This window comes from Elgaria multicarinata, chromosome 3 (assembly GCF_023053635.1).
Source record: "Elgaria multicarinata webbii isolate HBS135686 ecotype San Diego chromosome 3, rElgMul1.1.pri, whole genome shotgun sequence".
In the NCBI taxonomy this organism is placed as follows: Eukaryota; Metazoa; Chordata; class Lepidosauria; order Squamata; family Anguidae; genus Elgaria; species Elgaria multicarinata.
Genome location: NC_086173.1, coordinates 29,290,917 through 29,312,379, shown reverse-complemented (window position 1 = coordinate 29,312,379; position 21,463 = coordinate 29,290,917). Strand labels below are relative to the sequence as shown.

Sequence of the window (21,463 nt, the reverse complement as noted above, 5' to 3'; positions counted from 1 at the left end):
GCGGTATATAAGTGTAATAAATAAAATAAATAAAATAAATAAGATACTGCGTTCAGACAACACTTTAGTCAAAGGTGGGTTAATAGTCAACTCATGGTTGGTTATTTTGTGGGTACTCCCCACACGACAGTTGAGTTTGGACAACATGATAATCAATGGGGGTAGTGGTGGTAATAGGAGAGACACTGAAATCAACCGTTGCTTATCATGTCACCCAAACCCGGCCAACATGTTCCTACATAACTGTGGAGTGGTTGGAGTTGGCATTGAGTAGACAATGGCTGAGTTCGGACATGCTAATTTGTGGGAGGGGGGGTAATAGGAGCAAAATGGAAATCAACCGTCGATTAGCATGTCATCCGAACCCAGCCTAATAGTCAACCCGGAGTTTGACTGACACCGACATCTAAGCTGGTTTCTGCTTACCTAGGCCCATGGGGCATAGCCTGGCTGGAAGCAGCCCACACTAGGGGGCAGTAGAGAACACCAGCAGAACAGATGGTCTTCAGAACCGAGAGCAGCGCCCCCCCCCCCCCGCCCCTGCTCACCTTTGGGGAGGAGACCTTGACGTAGACAATGATAGGAGCCAGCGAGGTTTTGGCAAGCTGTGCTGGGTGGTTGATGGTGTCCGCATCCAGCACCACCAGCTGCAGGGACTTAGCCAGTTCAAAGATCCGCTCAATCTCGCTCTGGACTTCAGCTGCGAAGGAGACGGAAAGGCGGTGAGCAGGGGGGCCCTCCCCGCCACACGCAGGAAACAAGCATCTTCTCTACCATCAACAGCGCAGCAACCTCCCCTACAGCTTCCCCCCCCGCAGGATGGGGGGCCCCTCCAAGTCACAGAGAAAAGCCAGCGCTCGCAAGAAGGAGTGCAGGGGAGGTGGAGGTTTGTCCATCGGCTCTACTGAGAAGCTGGTTGCATCAGGCTTCACCTCTCCCTCCAGGAACAGCCAGGTCATCAGGCTGCAGCAGAGGGAAGGAAGAGAAGCAGGGCTGCTCCACTGAGCGGCCAGTGATCATTTGGCTCCTCCTTTGCTCGAACTGCATCTATTCCCGCCGGTTGCTAAGAGCCGTGTAACTCAGAGCGAATGTTAATGGGTCCTCTTTTAACCCATGTTCCTTTCGTGTTGCGTCTCTTCCAATTGTAAGTTTGAGGGGAGGGGATGGTCCTCTTAGTGATCCTCCGAATCCCACCAACGCAACACATATGCTACGGTCCATAGGCTGACCATATGAAAAGGAGGACAGGGCTCCTGTATCTTTAGCAGTTGTACTGAAAAAAGGAATTTCAGCAGGTGTCATTTGTATATATGGAGTACCTGGTGAAATTTCCTCTTCATCACAACAGTTAAAGCTGCAGGTGCCCTGCCCTCTTTTAAATCTGGTCACTCTAGTATAGCTCCTGCACCTTTAACTGTTGTGATGAAGAGGGAATTTCACCAGGTTCTCTATATATACAAATGACATCTGCTGAAATTTCCTTTTCTATGCAATTGTTAAAGATACAGGAGCCCTGTCCTCCTTTTCAAATGGTCACCCTAGCTAACACCTAATCTTACTTTAGTATACAGTGGGGTTGTTCAGACAACACGCTAAGCCATGGTTAGGCCATTAACCCTTTTGCAGCAAATGGTTAGTGTGTTTAAACTGTGGTTATGTAGCCACCATAGGTAGGAATGGTACACACGACACACTAAGCAATAATGTTTAGCTCAAAATGTTTAACCAACGTGGCTTAGCATATTATCTGAACAGGGTCATTGTAAGTAAATAAGGTTTTAATGCAAAACTAAATGCATTTGTCTTGCTTTCTAAATAATTTCTCGGTGTCTGTCCATCCTTAATGGCAGCCTAACAATCTGCTACTTTATGTCACGTATTTATTATTTTGTCCCACTGTTAACAGTGACACAAAAAACTGCAAAATCTATTTACCAGAAGTGAAAGTGGAACAAGTAGTCCTATCACGTTTACAAAGCAATTTCAGAGTTCTAAAATAACTATGATCTATCTCCAGACTGAGGCTGCAATCCTACCCACACTTATCTGAGAGCAATTTCCATTGAAGTCAATGGGTCTAAGTTCCGAATAGACAATTAAAAGATTGCATTGTTGGTGGATCTTGTGATGATCGTTACTCTTCAGTGCATGCTTGGGAAATGGGCAGGACGTACTTCTGAAATTATGTAAGCTGCCTTGATGGGGCATAAAAGGTATATAAATAAATACAATGTGTTGGCTATTGCAGAAGGTGGAGAAACTCAAGCTGGCCAGGTACATTCAAGGAGACTGCTGAGCCAGATATTTCAGGCGAGTTCATGCGATCTGTTTTTACAGTGCAATGTCAATGTGAGGTGAAAAACAAATCTCTCTGATGCTATCTTCAAAGCTTTCTCACTCTTACAAACATGCTCCTTACAGGATGTGACTATACTTGGAATACTGTGTACAGTTCTGGTCACCACACCAAAAAAAGTATACCGTAGAATTGGAAAAAAATGGGAAAAGGGTCAATTAAAGGTGCAACGCTAGACATGTTTAGAAAGAAAAAAAGTCCTACAACTCCCAGCATGCTCCAGTCAGCATATCTGGCTGGGGCATGCTGGGAATTGTAGGACTTTTTTTCCTGTCAAAACATACATAGGATTGCACCCTAAAATGACTAAGAGGCTGGAGCAACTCCCCTGTGAGGAAAGGTTACAACAGATGGGATTATTTAGCTTAGAAAAAAGCTGAGTGAGGAGAGGCATGCATGGCGTGGAGGAAATGGATGGGGAGACATTTTTCTTCCTCTCTCGCAATGGTAGAACACAGGGTCATCCCATGAAGCTGATGGGTAGGAGATTCCGGATAGATAAAAGGTAGTACGTCTTCACACAGTGGTTAAACTACATAATACGCTACCACAAGTTTCGTGATGGCTACCAATTTGGATGGCTTTAATTGGGAATTAGGCATATTTATGGAAAATAAAGCTATTAATGTCTAGTCCTGATACTAGCTCAGTATGCTTATGTGTACCAGTTGCTGGGGAACACAACCAGAAAGGTGCTATTGTACTCATGTCCTGATTGTAGGTTTTCTGTGGGCAGCTGGTTAGCCACTGTATAAACAGAACGCTGAACTAGATGGACACTTGGTCTGATCCAGCAGGGCTCTTCTTATGTTCTTTGGATGATGCAGAGATACAACCACATGATGCCCCTCTATTCCATCTGGAGTTTGCACAAGCACATTCATCCCGTATGTGCAACTACATAGATACTACATAAGAAGCATCAGGACATTTCACTTATTGTCCCGTCTGTTTTCTCACCCCCGTGTGAAATGGTGCCTTTTCTAAGAATGAAGAATCATGGAAGACTCACAGGAACTTTTCATGTCATAGTAAAGTTTGCCCTGCAGAAACGTATTGAGTGAATTCACTCTACACTGTGCAGGATCAGTGCCTTAGAATAACAAGAGCAACCTATCAGAGTGCTCATCTGAAAGCTTAGCCAGGCTATTAATGTCAATGTAGGCAGGAGAACAAAGTAGATTTGAACTGAGATTAATGTAAAACAACAACAACAATTTGTTAAAAGTGAAAGAGGCCTACACATACTAAAATTCATGTGAGGGTTCTTGCTAAACTGTCAAATCTCCAGGGATTTAGATTAATGTGTAACCAATGGGAGCTCTCCAAAGCAATAAAAGCATGACTTAAAAATACTAATGAGGATAACTTATCTGTAAATGCATGCTGATGTTATTTCCATACAGCATATTCATTCCAAAAATATAATTGCTATGGAGGTTAATAAGGGGCTATAATGATAATCATTAGTAGCAGTGGCCTTGTTTTCCATCTCCACATTTAACAATAAAATGATTTGCTAGATTAGATATTCATAACCACTATATTTGATTCTGTTAGCCTCTTTCCATGTCTTACTCATTTTGCCCCAGCTGTGTGGCCGGGTTGTCCATAATTTCCTGTCTCTAATTTCACCATGATCTGGGCTGCTTCCAGACAAGCATTTATTATGGAATCACCATGGCTCATTCACTCACATTTTATGGGGGGTCCACATGACTGTAAATTGTATGATACGCCAAGGGAAACAATGCCTGAACAAAAATTTAGAATTGGTAGCCACTGATAGTGTGCTGTCTAGCACAGTTAAGCCTTCCGGCAGGCCTACCCAAATGAATTTTAAACCTAAGAATTTTAAGATGTTGTGACTGTTATTTTAATACTGTATTGGTTTTATATGATTTTTAAACTAACTTTTTGTATTATATTTTATTTGGTGTTGTTCCCCGCCTCGATCCAGAGGGAGAGGCGGGTAATAAATTATTATGATGATGACATCATCATTGATTTGTAATTTCCCCGTGTTTCCCCAGCAATTCTCCCGACTTTTTTTGTAATGAGGAAAATCCGTTACAGAGGGAAAGCGCAGAACTGCGGACAGGAAAAGTAGAATTGAGGCAGGGTGGGGGGAGTTGTCCCTGGGAAAGGGGGATGATGTGTGTGTGGGGTTTCCCACACACACACACTTCCCTGATTGCACGCCATACATTTCCTGTTGCAGTGCCATTTAGTATCCTGAAACTTAACAACTCCTTTCCCAGTTTTCCTAAAGAGTTTTGCCTTTTGCTAGTTCTTAAAATTAAAATTTTTAAAAAATATGTCTGAATGCGTTTGATAAAGCAGGTCCTGCTTCTGGCTCTCCAAAGGAGCATTACCAGCCATTTAAATGGATTTTTTTCCTGACTAAACTTGTTTCCTCCCAGAACATATTGTCTTTAACCCCGGCACTGAATTCACCAATTGCAGGATTCAGTTGTGCAGTCTGCTTGTTGTTGCTGTATGGTATGGTATGAGAGCCAGTGTGGTGTAGTGGCTAAAGTGTTGGACTGGGAGTTGGGAGATCCGGGTTCTAGTCCCCACTTGGCCATGGAAACCCACTGGGTGACTTTGGGCTGGTCACAGACTCTCAGCCCAGCCTACCTCACAGGGTTGTTGTTGTGAGGATAAAATGGAGAGGATGAGGAGGATTATGTATGCCACCTTGGGTTCCTTGGAGGAAAAACGGCGGGATATAAATGTAATAAATAATAAGAATAAGAAGAAGAATAAGTATGTATGGTAGTGCAAATCTGATGAAACAGAATTATGCAAAAACTGTAAAATATAGGTGTTGAGCCACATGGTTATGTTCCGAAGGAAGGGAAGGGGGAAATCTGCTCAGCCTTTTGTATTTCTCTGGCACTGAGATTTCTTAGGATTAGGGCAAACGCATCGCCAAATGGAACTTCATTGCTTGAAACCTGTTGCTGGGAGGAATGGGAAGGAATGTTGTTTGCCTCTCTCTCCTAGCGCTGAGATTCCTGTAGGGCAAAGATGGGGAACAAGAGTCCTTCAGACATTGTTGCATTGCAATTCCCCACATTGCTCTCCATTGGCTGGGGCTGATGGAAATCCCAATCCAACAACAGTCCAACGTGTTCCCCATGCCCCTGCTTTAAGGTAAGAGCCTAGCTGAACGAGGATACATTCTCCAAACGTTTCCATGCAGCAGGAAACTCCAGAATTTGTTTGTACAGAAGGGGTGTGGGGGAATGCCTACTTTAACCTGTAGTTTCCCTGCCCAGCTCACTTTCCGTATAAGATGTTCACTTAGGAATCGTCAAAAAAAGAAGGCACCAATTTCCCCCCCCCAAAAAAAATCACATGTGCTAATTGATATGTATACATGCAAACTTAGAAATAATTATTATAATTGAAATAGAAGTACATCTCACCATAGGGTGGAAGGATGTGACCTGTGTGCCTGCCTGTTTAGTGTGCTGTTGAGGGGCTAAGTATTGATGGGGAACAGTTTCTATGGTCCTTTGTCTTTAACCTGGAACTGAACAGGACCCCTTTTCAAACAGAGGATGCCCTTCAAATAGAAGTCTGTCCTCTGAAAAAGAAACAGGGCCACCCTAGGCCAGTATTTGACCCAGTCAAGGAGGAAACTGCAGTTCAGGTCAGCCAAGCAAACAAGGTACAATGGGAAAGTGGGGCTTAGGAGATGATATTTTCTAAATTTAAAACAGCAGAGCTGCCCGTGCATTAGGGTAAAAGGGGGAAGGGGGACCAATCATCACTGGTGTGGATGGAACACAGCAAGGCTGTATGTACAAAACAAGGTGCAAGCCTGTACGGACCTCATTGCCATTCTGATTGTATCTTAGGTTGGAAAAGCCATTCTTTAGCAATGCTAGGAGTTTTCCATCTGGAAGCAGTTCTGCATTGGCAGCATTCGCCAGGCTGGCGCCTTTCAGTGGTTTTGGACTACAACTCCAAGCATTCCTGCCCATTGGCTGTGCTGGCTGGGGCTGATGAGAGTTGAAGTCCAAATCACCTGGCGGGCATCCAGGTTGGGAAACGCCATGCTGGAGGAAGGGACGACATGGCTGTGCCAGACGAAGTGCTCACCCACCAGCTCCTGTCACTGTTTAGGGACCTGACAGGACTCACCAATGCTGGAGCGGGTGGTGGACCGCTCAATGATGACCCGCTTGCCTGGGTTGTTGAGCACTGAGCGCTTGGCTAGGGACAGGTCAGCTGTGACGCGTGTGATGGAGATTCTGGAAGACAGGATGACAGGCAACAAATCCCAGACAAGTTTATTAGGAAGCCAGTTCCAGGTTATAGCCAAAAAATGAAAATTTACAACCAAACAAACATTTAGAATATATAGGTCTTAAGCAAGAGGCAAAGTCCTTAAACTTAATATCATAGGTTTGCCTGAGGTGGGAGACCTTCCCTGCAAATGTGGCTGTATTAAACGTAACAGGCTTAACTGTGCTAGACAGCACACTATGGCCATAGCTAGACGAGGCGAAATCCCGGGGTGATCCCTGGGATTGTCCCTGTGCGTTCACATGACGCACAGGGGATCCTGGGATCAGGGAGGGATGATCCCTCCCTTGCCCCAGGATCTCGCCCTACCCTTTAGGCCCAGTTTTTCCATGGTCTCGGGCTGAGCCTGAGACTGCGGAATGTGTGGCCGGGCATCACGGTTTGTCCTAGCATCTTGCATGGGGCGCAGCGCTCCTCAGGAGCACTGTACCCATCGGAGCTGGGTGGGGGGAGAGGGGAAAGTAATTATTTTAAAATAAATAAATTACCTTTTGCGCATGAGCGTTCATGCGCTGCTGGCCCTTTAACTGGAAAAAAAATGGTGGGCGTGATGCCTCTCCATCTGAGGTCATCGCATGCTGCGTGTGAACTGAGGGGGTGATCTCGCGATGAAAAATCACAAGATCTTCACCCCTCCATCCCGCTAGGTCTAGATAAGGCCTATGAGTGGCTACCAATTCTAAATTTTTGTTCAGGCATTGTTTCCCTTGGCGTGTCATACAATTTACAATCGAACATATCATGCATGGTATCCTCAACCATCCAGCATCCGCAGATACAAGAAAATCCCTGGAGAACAGCACCTCCGTATCTCCTTTCCAAAAAGTAGGTTTCCATTGTCTGAAACCACAGGGCTATAAAAGCCTTGCAGAGGAAGGGTGCAGTAATAAAACTCAGATATATATATTTCTCAGAGGAATATTTCTCTTCCCCATGATGGATTTTTAGAATGGGAAAGGCTATTGGAAAATCTAGATGCCCCCATTGCTTCATGGTCCAGACTAGCAAATAATTCCTGAAGCTGCTCTTGAATGTTTTCTCAGCGAGATTGTATGTTGGCAGCTGTCAGAGCCAGGGGGCAACAGGCACACCGCCCCCATACTCACATGGAACACGGGAACAGAATGGATGGGGCTCTTCATTTCAGAGGAAGAGTGCCTCACCTGCCATCAAATCTGTGCTTCAGGAAGTCAAAGAGAGCTTTCTGCATCATGTCTGTCACCTGGAAAGAAGGAAAGGAAGGAAGGATGGGGAGTGTAGTGGTGCTGGTCAGGTGACTCATGCAGCCAATAACAGCACATTGGAGACTGTGGCTTTAGGGTAGGGTTCCATCCCTTCTGGGTCCCCATACCTCATATCCTTTCAGTGAGGGTCCCACCAGCACCACTGGTCGCATGGAGGGCACCACATCGTATGGGGGGATGTGCTCTGCCTGCAAAAGGAAGGGGGGTGTCACACCAAACCAGTGGCTCCCCTACTTTGCAGCCCCCCTCCCGAAGTAGAAGCAAAGGCAGCAATGACAAAGTTGAAGCTCTCTACGCCTCCTCCTCCACCACAAACATGTGTCCCTGAACCTAAATATCAAGGCCTTAGGTCCATCGCCGCCCCTTTCACTGTGTTTTTGCTATAGCATCGCAGCCCACAACATCTCAGCGTGTAATCCCAGCATTAAGTCCTTACCTGCTTTTGCTTCTGTTTAGCTTGTTGGAAAAGAAAGAAAACATGGGCTTGTCAAGAGCCAGGAATCAGCAAAGGAGGAAGACTGCAGGAAAGATTAGGGCTCTGTAATCTAGGGCCTTTGAACCCTTGGAGCTGCAGTGTAAGCGAGGAGCTGGAGTTGGGTTTCAGGTTCTTCCCGAGCCTCGTTCAGCCAGGGCGTGCCCGGCCCTCATTTACCAATGCTCTTACAGACCAGGGACAGATTTAGGCCCTTTCTACACCTATGGGTGTAGAGGGAGGGAGAGGGGGGCAATCCTGGACTTACCTGCTTCCAGGATCGTCGTCCTGTGTCCACACAGCTGCACGATGCCCCGGAAGTGGAGAGGGACAACGGGCCCGTTGCGGCCGCCATTTTTTTCCAAAGGCACAGGAGACAGAGCGCACATGCGCTCCAGCAAAAGGTACATAAAAAAAAAAAAAACCGACCCTGCTCCCCACCCCACCCCTGATGTCTCTGGGCTGCCCCTGGCCCAGCTCCTTCCCTCTGCTGATCCCCGCTACTTGCGGGGAGGAGGGAAGAAACTGGGACAGGCACCCACACCTCCCGCAGTCTCGGGAGGATTTCGAGACTGCGGGAAGAATCAGGTTTCCCCACAGATTATTTATCCCTGGGGAAACCCGTGCTCATCCCCCCTTGCCCCTGGGAGTCCACAGGATGCACAGGGACTCGGCCATGAACAGCTCGGATTTTCAGGCTGGTGTAGAAACAGCCTTAGTCTCAGCAGTGTTAGCCATGGTTTATGCTCAGGGATGTATACATGCTGTGGTAAAGACACTGAAGTTCCTACACCCCAGACCCCAAATCCAAATGTTGTGTCAAGGAACAGTGAAATCTTGGGACAAAAGGGGTATGATTTCTCTTATTCTGCATGATCTATTCCATGATCATTACTGTTTTGCAGTTGATTCTGGTTTGGCTAGTTATGAGGAAAGGCAAATCTATGAGGAGAGCCATCTATGGTGGGCACTTTAGCCCCAGCCGTTGGCTACTGGAGATCTTACTGAGTCATTCCTCTGGCTCCTAAGGACGCACCACACAAACCATTCTCTCCTTATTGACACCATAGGCACAACAGTGGGGGCTGGTGGCTCCGATGTCAGAGGGGCTGTGAATCCGCTCTGGGTTTCAATCAGAACTGTAAAGGAGCTATCCAAGGTTTGTTTGAAGAAAAGCTGAGATTCTCAGGAAGTTGAATTTTGCACTCCCACAGAATCGTGGCAAACGCCCAGCCCTGTTTATGCCTTACCTAGAGATGGGGGAGGCGATCGCCGGTTGCTGATGGCGGGATTGCCAGATTGTCTAGTTGAGGTAGAAGAGAGAAAGTCACTGTAAGTGGGAGAAATCCGGAGCTCCAACTTGTGTACATGTGTCTGTTCCCAACAGGGAAGCAAAGCTTGTGAGATTCAAGAGACGCCTATACAAAGCATTCCTTCCCAAAGTTCATTTTTATTTTAGAAGAATAAGATGCAGTGCCACGTAACAGCGGTGATACATAGTACCAGGCTTGGCTACCCATGTTACTTTTCATCGACGCTGGCTTTAAAATTAGCATCAAAGTCATCTGAATACCCGTGTTAAGAAACGTGCACAATCCTACACAGCGGATTTAATTTAGCTGTTATTATATCTCTTTCTTGCTTGTGGCAGTTTTTCTAGAAGGACATGACAGGCTTTGCCAGGTCATGCTGTCTTTTGTTGAGTCAGGAATTTCCTGACAATTGAGCATATTATTATTATTATTATTATTATTATTATTACCATATTTCTTCGATTGTAAGACGCTATCGATTGTAAGACACACACTAATTTCAGTACCACCAACAGAAAAAAAAACCCTAAGACACACCCGCGATTCTAAGACGCACCCCGTTTTTAGAGATGTTTATATGGGGGAAAAGTGTGTCTTAGAACTGAAGAAATACAGTATTATTCATTTATATCCCACCTTTTTTCCGCCAAGGAACCCAAGTCACCCAGTGAGCTTCCATGGCCGAGTGGGGGACTAGAACCCGGATCTCCAGACTCCCAGTCTAATACTCTAGCCACTACACCGCACTGTTTATTTCTATCCTGCCTTTTCCCCATTACTGGAACTCAAGGCGGCTTTACAAGATTGAAACATATACAATTAAAACACATAAATAGAAATATATGAATGTTAAAAATATAATTAAACCCGCTGTAATATTAAAACATTTAAAATACAAATGACAATAATAATTTTTTAAAAACCAACACATAAACAGAGGTCCAAACTATTCCCCAAAGGACTGCTGGAGCAAAAAAAGCTTTTGCCTGCCTCCAGAAACATAGGAATCATAGAATCATAGAATAGTAGAGTTGGAAGGGGCCTATAAGGCCATTGAGTCCAACGCCCCCGCCCCGCTCAATGCAGGAAGGAAGGAGCCTCCCACTGCAGGCAACTATTATACCCCTTTCTCTTGCTGATGTGGATGATGGAGCCAGTGCTATGTCCCTTCCCACCTTTGCCTCTGCTTACCTGGCTTTCTGCTCCTGCTTCAGCCGTATGGCCTCCAGCCGCTGCGGGCTGGGGATGAAGGCGATGTCTCCCCCCTCCTTCACTAGCCGCCCGATCCACCAGTCATTGCTGTACTTCTGGAGAGACAGCACGGGAGAAGGTAGATTCCCCCCTTAGCCTCCCATCTCACTTTTACACACACACACCTGTAGGGCAGGGCAGGAGGAGAGCTGGACCGTTTCAATAAGCTTCCCTACCAGATAGAGGAGAGAGAATGAGAACCGTGTCTCTAGTCATTAAGGTGCAATCTTATGCACGTTCTACAATTCCCAGCATGCCTCAGCTGCGGCAGTCTGGGAGTTGCAGGACTTCCCTCCCCCTTGTCTAAACATGCATAGGATTGCACCCTAAACAATTCAGGTCAGCAACAGAGCTTAGAACCTATATATTTTTAAAATAATAATATATTAACATTATATTAATATATTATAATGAAGGAACGCCTCCTCCCACATGTACCTGCCCGGACCTTAAGATCATCTACAGGGGCCCTTCTCCGTGAGCCCCTGCCAAAGGAAGTGAGGCAGGTGGCTACTAGGAGGAGGGCTTTCTCCGCTGTGGCACCCCGGTTGTGGAATGAGCTCCCCAGAGAGGTCCGCCTGGCGCCTACACTGTACTCCTTTCATCGCCAGCTGAAGACCTTTTTATTCTCTCAGTATTTTAACACTTAATTTTAACTTAAATTTAAATTTTACTGTTTTAACTCTGTATTTTAATTTTATATCAATTTTGCTGCGTGGTTTTATCCTGGTTGTGCTTTTTATAATGTATTTTGTATTTGTGCTTTTAACCTGTTGGTTGTTTTATTATGGTTTTAATTTTTGTGAACCGCCCAGGGAGCTTCGGCTATTAGACGGTATAAAAATGTAATAAATAAATAATATAATATAATATAATATAATATAATATAATGATAGATTAATTTATATTGATATCATATATTAATTTTAAAAAACCATGAATCTTGCTGCCATAACAAGTGAACTTCTAATCCTCCAAAACTGGAAGCCTTCAACCGCTCTACAAGTCAGACATTAGACAGTGGGGCTTCTGGATGTAGCAGTCAAAGAATTAATCATTTTTTAATAGAGAATGTGGATAGGGAGACATTTTTCTCCCTCTCTCATAATATTAGAACCTGGGCTCAACCTATGAAGTTGATTGGTGGGAGATTCAGGACAGATAAAAGAAAGCAAGTCTTCACATAGCACATAGTTAAACTGTGGAACTCACTATCACAAGATGTATTGATGACCACCACTTTGGATAGCTTTAAAGGGGGTTAGACAAATGCCTAGAGGAGAAGGCTATCAATGACTACTATTATGCTACCTCCAGTATTATAGGATCATAGAATAGTAGAGTTGGAAGGGGCCTATTATGCCATCGAGTCCAGTCCCCTGCTCAATGCAGGAATCTACCTTAAAGCATATCAAAGGCAGTATGCCTATGTACACCAGTTGCTGGGGAACATGGGCGGGAGGGTGCTGTTGCATTCACGTCCTGCTTGTGGATCTCCCGTTGATAGCTGGTTGGCCAATGTGTGAACAGAATGCTGGACTAGATGGACCCTTGGTCTGATTCAACACGGCTCCTCTTATGTTCTTAATAGGCAAGCTACGAACACTAAGTTCAGTATTTATTTATTTATTAAATTTATATACCGCCCCATAGCCGAAGCTCTCTGGGCAGTTTACAAAAGTTAAAAACAGTGAACATTAAAAAGTATACAAAATTTAAAACCATCAAAAAATATAAAAACAACAGTATAAAACAGTATCCATTTTTAAACAACAACAGTTCTGGGGTCCATTAAAAAACAAACAAACTTAGCATATGTTGTTAAATGCTGTTAAATGCCTGGGAGAAGAGAAAGGTCTTGACCTGGCGCTGAAAAGATAACAATGTTGGCGCCAGGCAAGCCTCATTGGAGAGATCATTCCCTAATTGGGGGGCCACCACTGAAAAGGCCCTCTCCCTTTTTGCCATCCTCCGAGCTTCAGAACTTTTAAAATCCTCATTCCACCCAACCCCCTTTTCTAGAGATCTCTTGTGTCTTCTCTCATCTTCTCTTCCCCATCTCCTCGCCCTGTCCCTTCCTTCTTGTGGCTTCTCCCATCCTTCTCTACTTTTTCCTCTACGTTTGCTGGTTTGGGGGTCATGGGACGGGGGTGAGATCTTGAGGCAAGTGGGCACAGCCCAGCAAAAATGTTTCAATGAACTTTTTTTGGGGGGGGGGGGAATGGAAATTTAATTATGTTCATTAACCCCTTCTTACCCTACCCCATACTCAAAAACCAATTTAAATTTTAAAAGTTGGATACCACTTCTGGAAGTCACCCAGTCTTTGGCAAGTCTCTGGGAAAAGGGAATTCCAAACCATATATGCCTAAAGGCCCTATGAATGATTAGCCGGGGTGAGTGGGGGAATTCCAGTAGGGAACAAGCAACTACTGCAAGGTTTACATAGAATGGGCCACTGCACCTTTCCTGATTCTGCCACAGACTTCCTGTGCAGCCTTAAAATCCTACAACTCCTAGCATCCTCCAGCCAGGTATGCTGGGAGCTGTAGGACTTTTTCTAAAAATGCATAGAATTGCACCCTAAATCATTATTTCATCCACCACAATGTCCTACTCCCTACCCTCTCCCTGCCTCCCACACCAACCACACACACCAATATCACTGTAATCTCCCTGCTCTCCGCCGCACCGTAAACAGAAGTAACAGAAATGCAAAGTGCTTTCACAGTCCCCAGTTCCAGCAGCGCCTCACCTCTTTGATGTGCAAGAAGTCTTTGGCTTCAAAGTTGATGGCAGCTTCCTGCACAGGGCATTCCTCATCCAATGCACCACAGTAGCTGACATTGGTTCGAACGGCAAATGCGACTGGCTTGTGCTGAAGGGAGAAAGAAATTTCGGGGTTGTCAGTGCAAGGTCAGCTATGACATTGGCACATCCCGTCCCAGAGTAAACACATTGGATCAATCATCCATCATCATCATCATCATGCCTGGCAGCTTAAAGCACTTCTAAGATATTCCTTACAACAGCCCTGTAAGGTAGATCACTTTTATTATACATGCATTCCAGATCAGGTGTGTGTGTGTCTTGTCTCTGGACACCTAATGAGTTCATGACTGTAGCAAGATCCAGATCAAGGGCAATCCTCTACCATAATGGGCCACTCCCTAACCCCTCCTCTCCCTCCCACCCCACCTCCACCCATCCCAATGGCATTGTAACCCCCTCCTTCTCCCCTCACATAGAATTTCACTGTGAGTCACTATATTACACACAGGTCATAAGTAATGCAGTACGGGGTTACAAAGATGAGGGGTTCTCAAGGCCAAGTTATATGTCACATTTAAGAGGTGAAAAAACAGCAAGGGGAATTTTGACCTGAAAAATGATGGGAGGAGAAAGGGTTAAGAACCCATCTTTCTGCTGCTTTTCAGTCAATTAAAACAAAAACACACAAAAATCAAGCAAACGAAAGAGCAGCGTGTGACCTCTGTCTACCATGTAAAAAAACCTAGTTTGGCTCTCTTAAGCTATGACCGCAGACCATGCGTGGTAGCCACTGGTGTGCTGCGTGCCACATCTAATTGTAGCCTGTTCTCCTTTGTTCATTGCTGAATGGCCATTCACATTTTGAATAGATTAAAATACAGAGATGGGAGAAGAGGCTGCAACCATGGAAACCAATGAGTGGAAGGCCAACATCATTGCCTTCCCCAGAATCCAGAACATGTGGCCCCATCCAATAAGCGTCTGAAAAACAATCCACCTGCCTCACAGATGGCATCATCTAGCAGTATTGGCGTCATATGCACAGAGCACATTATTTTGGAACATTTTGAGTTCATCATTTAGGGCAGGAGATTGACGTACCATTATCCTGAAAGATGCCCAATGAGGCATATTGAAAATAGTCCTTTCCAGAACACAGAAGACAGCAATGAAAGGTAGAATCTGTAACAAAATACTGTAATGTGGAGTTCAGGATTCCAGCCACTCCATTCCATCTAGGTTTTCTGTCATCGTTGTCCCCACTCTACAATTGTGTTAAGCCCTATTCAGGTGTTATGATAAGGGGTGAAACTCACCAGAAGGGCTGAGATGCCCTCCCTTTAACTGAGTAGCCGCATCCCCTGGCAACATGTCATAACATAGCCCTACCCATAGGCATCCAAACTAGGGTGACCATATGAAAAGGAGGACAGGGCTCCTGTATCTTTAACAGTTGCATAGAAAAGGGAATTTCAGCAGGTGTCATTTGTATATATGGGGAACCTGGTGAAATTTCTTCTTCATCACCACAGTTAAAGTGCAGGAGCTATACTAGAGTGACCAGATTTAAAAGAGGGCAGGGCTCCTGCAGCTTTAACTGTTAGGAAGAGGAAATTTCACCAGGTTCTCCATATATACAAATGACGCCTGCTGAACTTCCCTTTTCTATGCAACTGTTAAAGATACAGGAGCCCTGTCCTCCTTTTCATATGGCCACCCTAATCCAAACCTACAACTGGAAGGCCTTTGCACATACAGTTGTTGTGTCAGGGGGTGGGGAATACTCAGCATGGCCCATCTCAGGTCACATGGAGAGTTTCACCGTTGATCATAATGCCTGAATAAGGCTTCGGTATGTCGTCATTCTGTGCGCACTGAGCATGCTCAGTCCTCATTTAGCTGTTTGTTTACCTTCTAAATGTTTTCTTCTTCTTAAACATTGTTTGTACTTCTGCAAACCTCAGGGTTCCCGCTAACCTGATGATACTTCCATCTTGTGTGTAGATGGTGTCCTTTTGGCTAGGGTGACCATATGGAAAAGAGGACAGGGCTCCTGTATCTTTAACAGTTGTATAGAAAGGGGAGTTTCAGTGGGTGTCATTTGTATGCATTCAGCACCTGGTGAAATTCCCTCTTCATCACAGAAGTTAAAGCTGCAGGAGCCCTGCCCTCTAGAGTGACCAGATACAAAAGAGGGCAGGGCTCCTGCAGCTTTACCTGTTGTGATGAAGAGGGAATTTCACCAGGTGCTGCATGCATACAAATGACACCTGCTGAAATTCCCCTTTCTATACAACTGTTAAAGATACAGGAGCCCCGTCCTCCTTTCCATATGGTCACCTTACTTTTGGCTACATAAGCCTGTACCTTGAAATCAGTATTTTGTATATGATAGACATAAAATTTCTTTGCTATAAATAATACAATAAATAGCTTTGTCTCCTTACAATACTTTTTTAAAGCCAGACCCTGATTAAGGTTCCTGAGGACCAAGTCAAGTTGTTTCAAAGGGGAAAGTCCTCAATGGAGACTGTCTTCTTCTTGCCCTTCCAGAGTGAAAACTGCACCCTCCAAGTCTGGTACCTTGGCTTTCTCAAGTTGCTGCTGGGCCTGATTCTCCACTTCGCGCTTCACACCCTCGCGTTCCTCCTCGAGCGACACGTCGGAGTCCAACGAAGGGCGGCTGGTGTAGGAATCAGCTGAGCCCTGAAGTGAAGGTAAAACTTCAATGAGGTAATGAATTCCTCCTGACTGCAGATCAGGATACATCCTGATCAAGGAAGGCCTTTAAAAGATTCTTGCCAGCTATCTGGGGTGGAATCTAGACTAAGTCATACTTCGAGTAGATCCGTTGAAATCAATAGGATCAGTTAGACACTACTCATTAAATTTAATTGATCTCAATGGGTTCAGTCTACGTGTGATGGAGCCTTATCCAACCTCTGGGATTAATTTTTGTTTCCAGAATTGCAGCTGAAAGAAGGGTGAGAGGAATCTCAGCTACAGAGATGCTTTTTGTAAGATCATGCCTGATGAAAAGAGCTTGAAAGCTTGCACAATTTTTGTGTGTGAACTTGAGTTGGGTTAATATGGACTTTGAAACCTTTCACCTTGAATGTTAAAAAACCTGCAACTGTGTGCTTTTGGACTCAGGGTCTTGCAAGCGTCACCCACAACCCTAATTCCCATTGGGACAGGGGACTGTTCAGTGTTAAACCCTGTGGTATTTGGTACCCGAAAGCAAGGGCCCATTAGCTGCAGGTGACAACTGTGCAAACGCTACCTGCTTTAGAATACCAACTGCAGAGATATTACATCTGATTTTTTTTGCAGCTTGCTCCTAACCTTAATGTTTATCCAGATGTATATAAACCACGGTATTAGATTACAGGCTTAAAATTCAAATTGCTTACTCTCCAACATTTCCTGAATGAGAAGAAGACCACCTCTGTACTTAGAATATCCCTATCTTCACACTAAAGTTCACTGTGAAAAGGTCCCCACCACCACATATTATTTATTTCACATTGCTAAAGGTTCTTCTTTATATTTACAATGTAATAATCAGCCTTCCCAAACCCTGCTGCCCTCCAGATGTTTTGGAGTTCAACTCCCATCAGCACCAACCAGCATGGCCAATGGTCAGGAATGCTGGGAGTTGTAGTTCAACACACTGGCAGGCACCAGGTTGGGAAACTCTGCAATAACCTGTACTGGGCTGGGTTCAAATGAAGCTGTGTTAAAGCATCCATAAAGAAATCTCCCATTTAAAAACCCCTTCACAATATTGAACTGTGTGTTGTGAGTTTGTTTATATATTAGAGATATGACTCCTATTATGGAATATCTGCAACTCAGACGCAGCAATATTCACTGCGATGCAAAGGAAGCTAATGCACCATGTGGTAATTCTAGCATTCTTAAAGTCATCCCAGATTCCCAGAAGGACATTGACAGGTTAGACCAGATTCAGAGGAGGGCAACGGGGACGATACAGGGACTTGAGGTGATGCCCTATGAGGACAGGCTGAAGGTACATGCGGTGTTTAGTCTGGAAAAAAGAAGACTGAGGGGAGACATGTTAGCAGTGTTCAGGTACATAAAAGGGTGTCACAGAGAAGATGGTCAAGAACTATTTTCCATTGCCACAAAAATCAGGACCCCAAATAATGGGTATAAGTTATAGCTACTTAGATTTTGATTAAATATAAGGAAAAACTTCCTGATGGTAAGATCTGTACAGCAGTGGAACAATCTACCTATAGAGGTTGTGGGTTCTCCATCTCTGGAGGTTTTTAAGAAGAGGCTGGACAGCCACCTCTCGTGGATGGTTTAATTGGTTTTCCTGCACATTGATCCTTGTGGTCTCTTCCAACCCCACAATTCTATGATCTCCCCAATGGGAAAATAGGGGCAGGTAAATAAGGATCAGGTGGAGCATATGAAGTTAAACTAAGTCCTGTTGTATAGCTGCTAGTACAGTATAGTGGCTGCAGGATTGCCTCTGTGTTGCATTGTTTTTACCGGCCCTACTCCTATATCTTAAACAGCAACCTGGTGCACAGAAATTTAGCAGCTGAAGCTTTTTCCATGTATGCCAGGAAATGCATCTCCTTCTCCATTTCTGTGTGTCGGACTGTTCTTAAAGGAACGAGAACAGGGTCAGCAAATAGATGGCAAATCTACAGAGCTGTTGAGTCCCCATTCTCAAGACATCTTTTCAGGCACAAACTCATTCTAGGTGGCATAAGTCCCCGCCCGCCCCCCTCCACCATCTGCAATGTGAAGATAATAATAATGGCTTTCCCTATATGACTGTTGTTGCAAGGATTACTGAGATAATCTGTGCGAAGCACTTTGAACACTTGAAGTGTGCTGTATAAATGCTAAATTGTATTGTTGTTGTTATCCATTTCCCTATAATCATATTTCTGCAGCCAAGCAACCAACCTCTCCTCTGCCAGAGCTTCAATGCATTTTATACCATTATTTTTCAGCATTAGCAATGTGCAAGAGATACCCCTGCCACTTTCTTCAGCTCCTTCCTCAAACCCCACTCTCGCCCACCAGCAAGTCCCCATTTCCAACTGTAATCCATTTAAGAACACAGGTTAACTGAATTTGCTCACATTTCATTCCTTGCTACCCTTCCCTCTCCCTTCATTCCCGGTGTGCACTGCCTTCTCTTTTCTCGATTTTCGTTTGTAAATTCTTTGTAGGAATTCATATTTGCTTATGAAATTCTGAAATGTGCCATGTATGTGGTTGGTGCTGTATGTTTAAACCAACGATGACGGGTGGCGTGAGACCCTGTCCAGATAATCTACGATCTAAGCAAGACAGGAAATCAAAGAAGAAAAAGGTGGGGGGAGGGGGCTAAGAACCTGAGAAGAGCCCTGCTGGATCAGACGAAGGATCCATCTAGTCTATCACTTTGCTCACACAGTGGCCGACCAGCTGTTGACCAGGGACACAACAAGCAGGATACGAGTGCAACACTACTCAGCTGCCCATATTCCCCAGCAACTGGTGTATATAGGCTTACTGCCTCTAATACTGGAGGTAAACACTGATAGCCTTCTCCTCCAGGAATTTGGCTAAACCCCTTCTAAAGCCATCCAGATTGGTGGCCATCACTACATCTTGTGGTAGCAAATTTCATTGTTTAACTATGTGCTGTGTCAAGAAGTACTTCCTTTCATCTGTCTGAAATTTCCCACCAATCAGCTTCATGGGATGACCCCGGGTTCTAGTATTATGAGAGAAGGGAGAAATGTCTTCCTATTCGCATTCTCCATAATTTTGTACATCTCTATCATGTCTCCTCTTACCCTTTTTCCACACTAAAGAATCCTAGGTGTTGTAACCTTCCCTCATAGGAGAGATGCTCCAGCCCCTTGACCATTTTAGTTGCCCTTTCCTGCACTTTTTCCAGCTCTACAAACAGGATTTTAAGTGTAGTCGCACCCTATATTAATATAAGGGCAGTATGATATTGTCAGTTTTATTTGCAATTCTTTTCCTAATTACACCTAACATGGAGTTCTTCTTCTTCTTCTTCTTCTTCTTCTTCTTCTTCTTCTTCTCCTCCTCCTCCTCCAAAACCTGCACACTGGTTTGATATTTTCATCCACCTGTCCACCACAACCCCAAGATCTCTTTCTTGATTGGTCACCGCTAGCTCAGATACTTGAAGTTGGGGTTTTTTTTTTGCCCCAATGTGCATCACTTTTGCTTGATTAAGGGTTGATTAAGAAGTGGCAGGGATGTGACCCGGAAAGGGGAGGGTTAATAAGTAAGCAGCGGTGTTAGAGCACCTGCTTTGCATGCACAAAGTCCCAGGTTCAATCCCTGGCATCTCCAGGTAGGGCTGGAAAAACTCCCACCTGAAATCCTGGAAAGCCACTGCTGTCAGTCAGTGTCAACTAGATGGACCAGTCGGCTTGCTATGTTCCTTCCCTGGCTATCCAGTCAATATCACTGACCATCTGACTGTTAGTCCATAGGGACAGAGATTGTTAGCACCAAGAATGGTGTCACCAGGAAAGTGTTTAGAGTTGCCATCCTAAGTCCTAGCTATGACGATGACAATAATCACAACAACCTCTATAGCACATTTTAAATAAGTGCTTCATGTATATTATCTCGCTAATCCTCACAACAGCCCTATCAGGTGGGATGTAAATCGGGTGCCTGTTCTGGAAAGATATTCTGACGAACGGATGTTTGTTGGCAACTCTAAAAAAAAAAAAGTTAAAAGGACGATGAGAAAATTCCATCATGAACCTCAGAAGGGTTATATTACACTCCTCTCCATTTTCTGCTGCTGCCCTCTGCTTCATTATACAGGGCAGGGTCCTGTGCAGGACCCTGCCCTGAAATACAGCTTTCCCAAACCTGGTGTCCTCCAAGGTGATTTGAACGTCAGTACCCAACAGCATGGCCAATGGTCAGGAATGCTAGGAGTTGTAGTCCAAAGCATCTGGTGGGCACCATGTTGGGGAAGGCAGTCTGGTGGTGTAGTGGTTAAGGTGTTGGACTGGGAGCCGGGAGATCCAGGTTCTAGTCCCCACTCATGGGCAGGGCTGGGGGGATGCTGTAAACTGGCTGCTGCTGTTCATGATGATGGAGAACCAGTGTGGGGTAGTGGCTAAGATGTTAGACTGTGAGTCAGGAGATCTGGGTTCTAGTCCCCACTCAGCCATGGAAACCCACTGAGTGACTTTGGGCCAGTCACAGCCTCTCAGCCCAACCTACCTCACAGGGTTGTTGTTGTGAGGATAACATGGAGAGGAGGAGGATTATGTATGTCGCCTTGGGTTCCTTGGAGGAAAAAAGGTGGGATATAAATGTAATAAATAAATTTGCATTGAACTATACATCATCCATCCCTAACCTGGTGCCCTCCAGATATTTGGACTACAACTACCAGCATTCCTTACCATTGACCATGCTGGCTGAGGCTAATTTATTTATTTATTTATTAAAACATTTATATCCCGCCCTATATCATTAAGATCTCAGAGCGATCTATATATAATTATATATTATTATTATTATTATTATTATTATTATTATTTATTTATATAGCACCATCAATGTACATGGTGCTGTACAGATTACACAGTAAATAGCAAGACCCTGCCGCATAGGCTTACAATCTAATAAAGTTGTAGTAAACAATAAGGAGGGAAGGAGAATGCAAACAGGCACAGGGAAGTGTAAACAGGCACCG

General features: G+C 44.7%; 1 protein-coding gene across 3 annotated transcripts in view; it reads right to left on the bottom strand.

Annotated features, from left to right (window-relative positions):
• Positions 1–21,463, bottom strand: part of CACNB3 (calcium voltage-gated channel auxiliary subunit beta 3) — a 42,041-nt gene that overhangs the window by 5,057 nt on the left and 15,521 nt on the right. For all 3 annotated transcript variants that reach the window (XM_063119798.1, XM_063119797.1, XM_063119796.1), the window contains exons 2-10: positions 16,312–16,434; positions 13,712–13,834; positions 10,897–11,012; positions 9,643–9,695; positions 8,357–8,376; positions 8,028–8,108; positions 7,840–7,898; positions 6,512–6,621; positions 549–700 (exon numbers count right to left, since the gene is read on the bottom strand). In XM_063119798.1, the coding sequence (XP_062975868.1) occupies positions 549–700; positions 6,512–6,621; positions 7,840–7,898; positions 8,028–8,108; positions 8,357–8,376; positions 9,643–9,695; positions 10,897–11,012; positions 13,712–13,834; positions 16,312–16,434 (837 nt within the window). The remainder of the gene's footprint in view (positions 1–548; positions 701–6,511; positions 6,622–7,839; positions 7,899–8,027; positions 8,109–8,356; positions 8,377–9,642; positions 9,696–10,896; positions 11,013–13,711; positions 13,835–16,311; positions 16,435–21,463) is intronic.